This window comes from Naegleria gruberi, assembly GCF_000004985.1.
Source record: "Naegleria gruberi genomic scaffold NAEGRscaffold_104, whole genome shotgun sequence".
In the NCBI taxonomy this organism is placed as follows: Eukaryota; Heterolobosea; class Eutetramitea; order Acrasida; family Naegleriidae; genus Naegleria; species Naegleria gruberi.
In genome coordinates, this window is record NW_003163223.1 from 16,915 (window position 1) to 19,410 (window position 2,496).

At 32.4% G+C, this 2,496-nt stretch overlaps 1 protein-coding gene across 1 annotated transcript in view; it reads right to left on the reverse strand.

The window, feature by feature from the left end:
• Nucleotides 1-960: 960 nt before the first annotated feature.
• The window catches only part of NAEGRDRAFT_76258 (uncharacterized protein), a gene marked incomplete at both ends in the record, with an annotated part of 3,292 nt that continues 1,756 nt past the window's right edge, over nt 961-2,496 (reverse strand). Inside the window, one exon of the mRNA XM_002668778.1 lies at nt 961-1,033. Coding sequence (XP_002668824.1) covers nt 961-1,033 — 73 coding nt within the window. The remainder of the gene's footprint in view (nt 1,034-2,496) is intronic.

A 2,496-nucleotide genomic window follows, 5' to 3' on the forward strand; every position in this document is an offset into this window, starting at 1 on the left:
TCAACGATTCTATGGTCATTTATGCTGGTGAGCTGAACATTGATGTACCTGTTTTAACATGTGATTTGGTCATCTTCCATTTCAAAACAAATTCTTGGACCGTTGTGAAATTTGAGGAAACAAAGATATGCCCAGTACCTCAGCCAATTTATGGCAATACTATTTGTTTGATAGATCAACGTTTTTTATTAAGCTTGGGAGGTTGTGAACAGAGCAATAGAATACCTAAAAATGATTGCTATGTTTTCGATTTGAAAAGGAATGAGTGGAGTGTTTGCATTCAATTAGGAGTTGCTGCAGGAAGGTTATTGTGCTCCTCACTGGTGCATGATGCAACTGGAAGTGGCTTGTATTTTTATGGAGGAAAAACTGAGGAGGATGTTTCAGCTGATTCCATCATTCATGTGAGGTATCGATTTGCTGGAGAATTCTTCTTTGTAGAGAAGATTTTCCAAAAACTCAAGAATAATCAATTATGTGACATTGGGATACTGATATCAGATGAATAAATTAATGGTTGAAAAGACTTAGAATTTTGTACAAAAGCTAATGAACTAATGGAAGAAATGAACTTGTGTAATGGATGAAAAGATTACAATTTTTTACAATTTTCTTTATTGATGAAATTATGGAAGTTATGAACCTTATTGAATGGTGAACTAACATTATTCGAATCTTGAAGAAAATAGAAGAGAGATAGTTTGGAACATCTTGAACAATTTAATGAACTACAATATCTCAAAGAAAACTATCTCTCTTTTCATGAATCAAACATACAAACGAAACTAACCATAAAGTTTCATTTCCAATTTGAAACAGAAATCAATAAATGAACTTGTGAAATAGTTCATTTATCTCACAAACCCCTTTCGTTTACAACACATCTCTATTTGAAATTGTTTACAATGAAACATGAAAAATCAAAATGAGAATCAATATCTCTGTCACATTGTAATTGAATCAAAAATCTTCTATACAATCAACAACTGCTGACTCATCACTGAACGTCCAATTATTCGATCGAACGAACGGACTATTAATTTTGTAAAAAATTTCAAAACAAAATTAGAAAAATGAAATCTCGTCAATTTCGTCAACAAATTTGCAACCTTAAGGTTCTTGATGGAAAGACACGAGCGAAAGCGTCAAGTCATATTATTTGGGAAGTGAACAGAACTGTGCTTATCTCTTCTCTTATTCGAAACTTGAACATTGGGTTCATTTGGTTGAACATTTAATGAAGTATATCTATTCGATACAACCACACTAATGGAAACAATGAAGAATTAAACTGTTCCCACCATTATTTTAGAACGGACACGGTTTGGAATTTGTAAAACCACTAACTGCAATGATTTCTTTAACGAACAATGACATATTCGAAAGATTCTCAAAAATACAATGAACAGTAGTGTGAAATATTTGTAGTGAGAGTCGACTGTAGTAAAAGATTCCAAAAGATTCCTCAAATTTGTTATTACAATGATTACTAACCCGCACAACTGCAAGAATCAATACAACGACACTGGTAAAAATTCTTGAGAAAACGTCTCCGGCCAGCGTCCGTGATTCAACAATTAAAAAAAAATGATCAAACAACAACATGATACTATCTCATCCTTTGATCACTCTATAGAGATCCAACAACAAAAAAACAACACAACTTTTACTTTTAAATATGACTAAATCAGCAAATAAATTAATAGATTTCGTTACTTATACCAATGATTGCTTTACGTCAAAAAGCAAGCCAAAGGTAGAGAAGATCTTTGACTCAATCGAGAAGAAGGTTGCCAAGAAAAGAAAGGTAAGTTTTTTATTTATTATTATTATATATGTATTATAATTGAATTGAATTAAATAATACAATTAGAGCACTACCACCAAGAAAACAAGCAAGAACACACTCATCAACATTCCAAAGAAAGCAACCAAGCCTACACCTTGTCAATTTGGTGGTGTTGATTGGAGATCTGTTATTGCCACTTATGATCAAGATATATTGGAACTCTACTATCAAAACAGAAGACTAAAAGAATTTACAATGGAGGCTGCAAACATTTTGCACACAAGATTGCAACCAAATTTCAGCAAGTTCGGAACGTGGAATTTTCTAGGATCTTGTACAAAGGAATTATTGAACAAACTGTTCTCTCATCAAGATTGTTTGACTTGGGACGCTCCTTTTACATCAAAAGAAAACGGACAAGTTATCAAGAAGACTCAAACCTTCTTCTATTTTTGTGGATCTATGCCAGATTTATTAACAGGAGAGTTTGAATGGGAATTTAAGCAACATCCAATTACGGAAGATTTCAATTTTAAACAGATCGAATCTTTTTATAATGAGCTAGTAATTATCATCAAACCAGATAATCGAGTCTTCTGTCATTACTCTCAAGTAACACAAAGCTTTTGTCCAATTCTCAAGAAATATCTTCGTGTTTGTTAAGTTTCAATAAATATGCCAATTTCAAAAATTACGTCAAGTTCAAT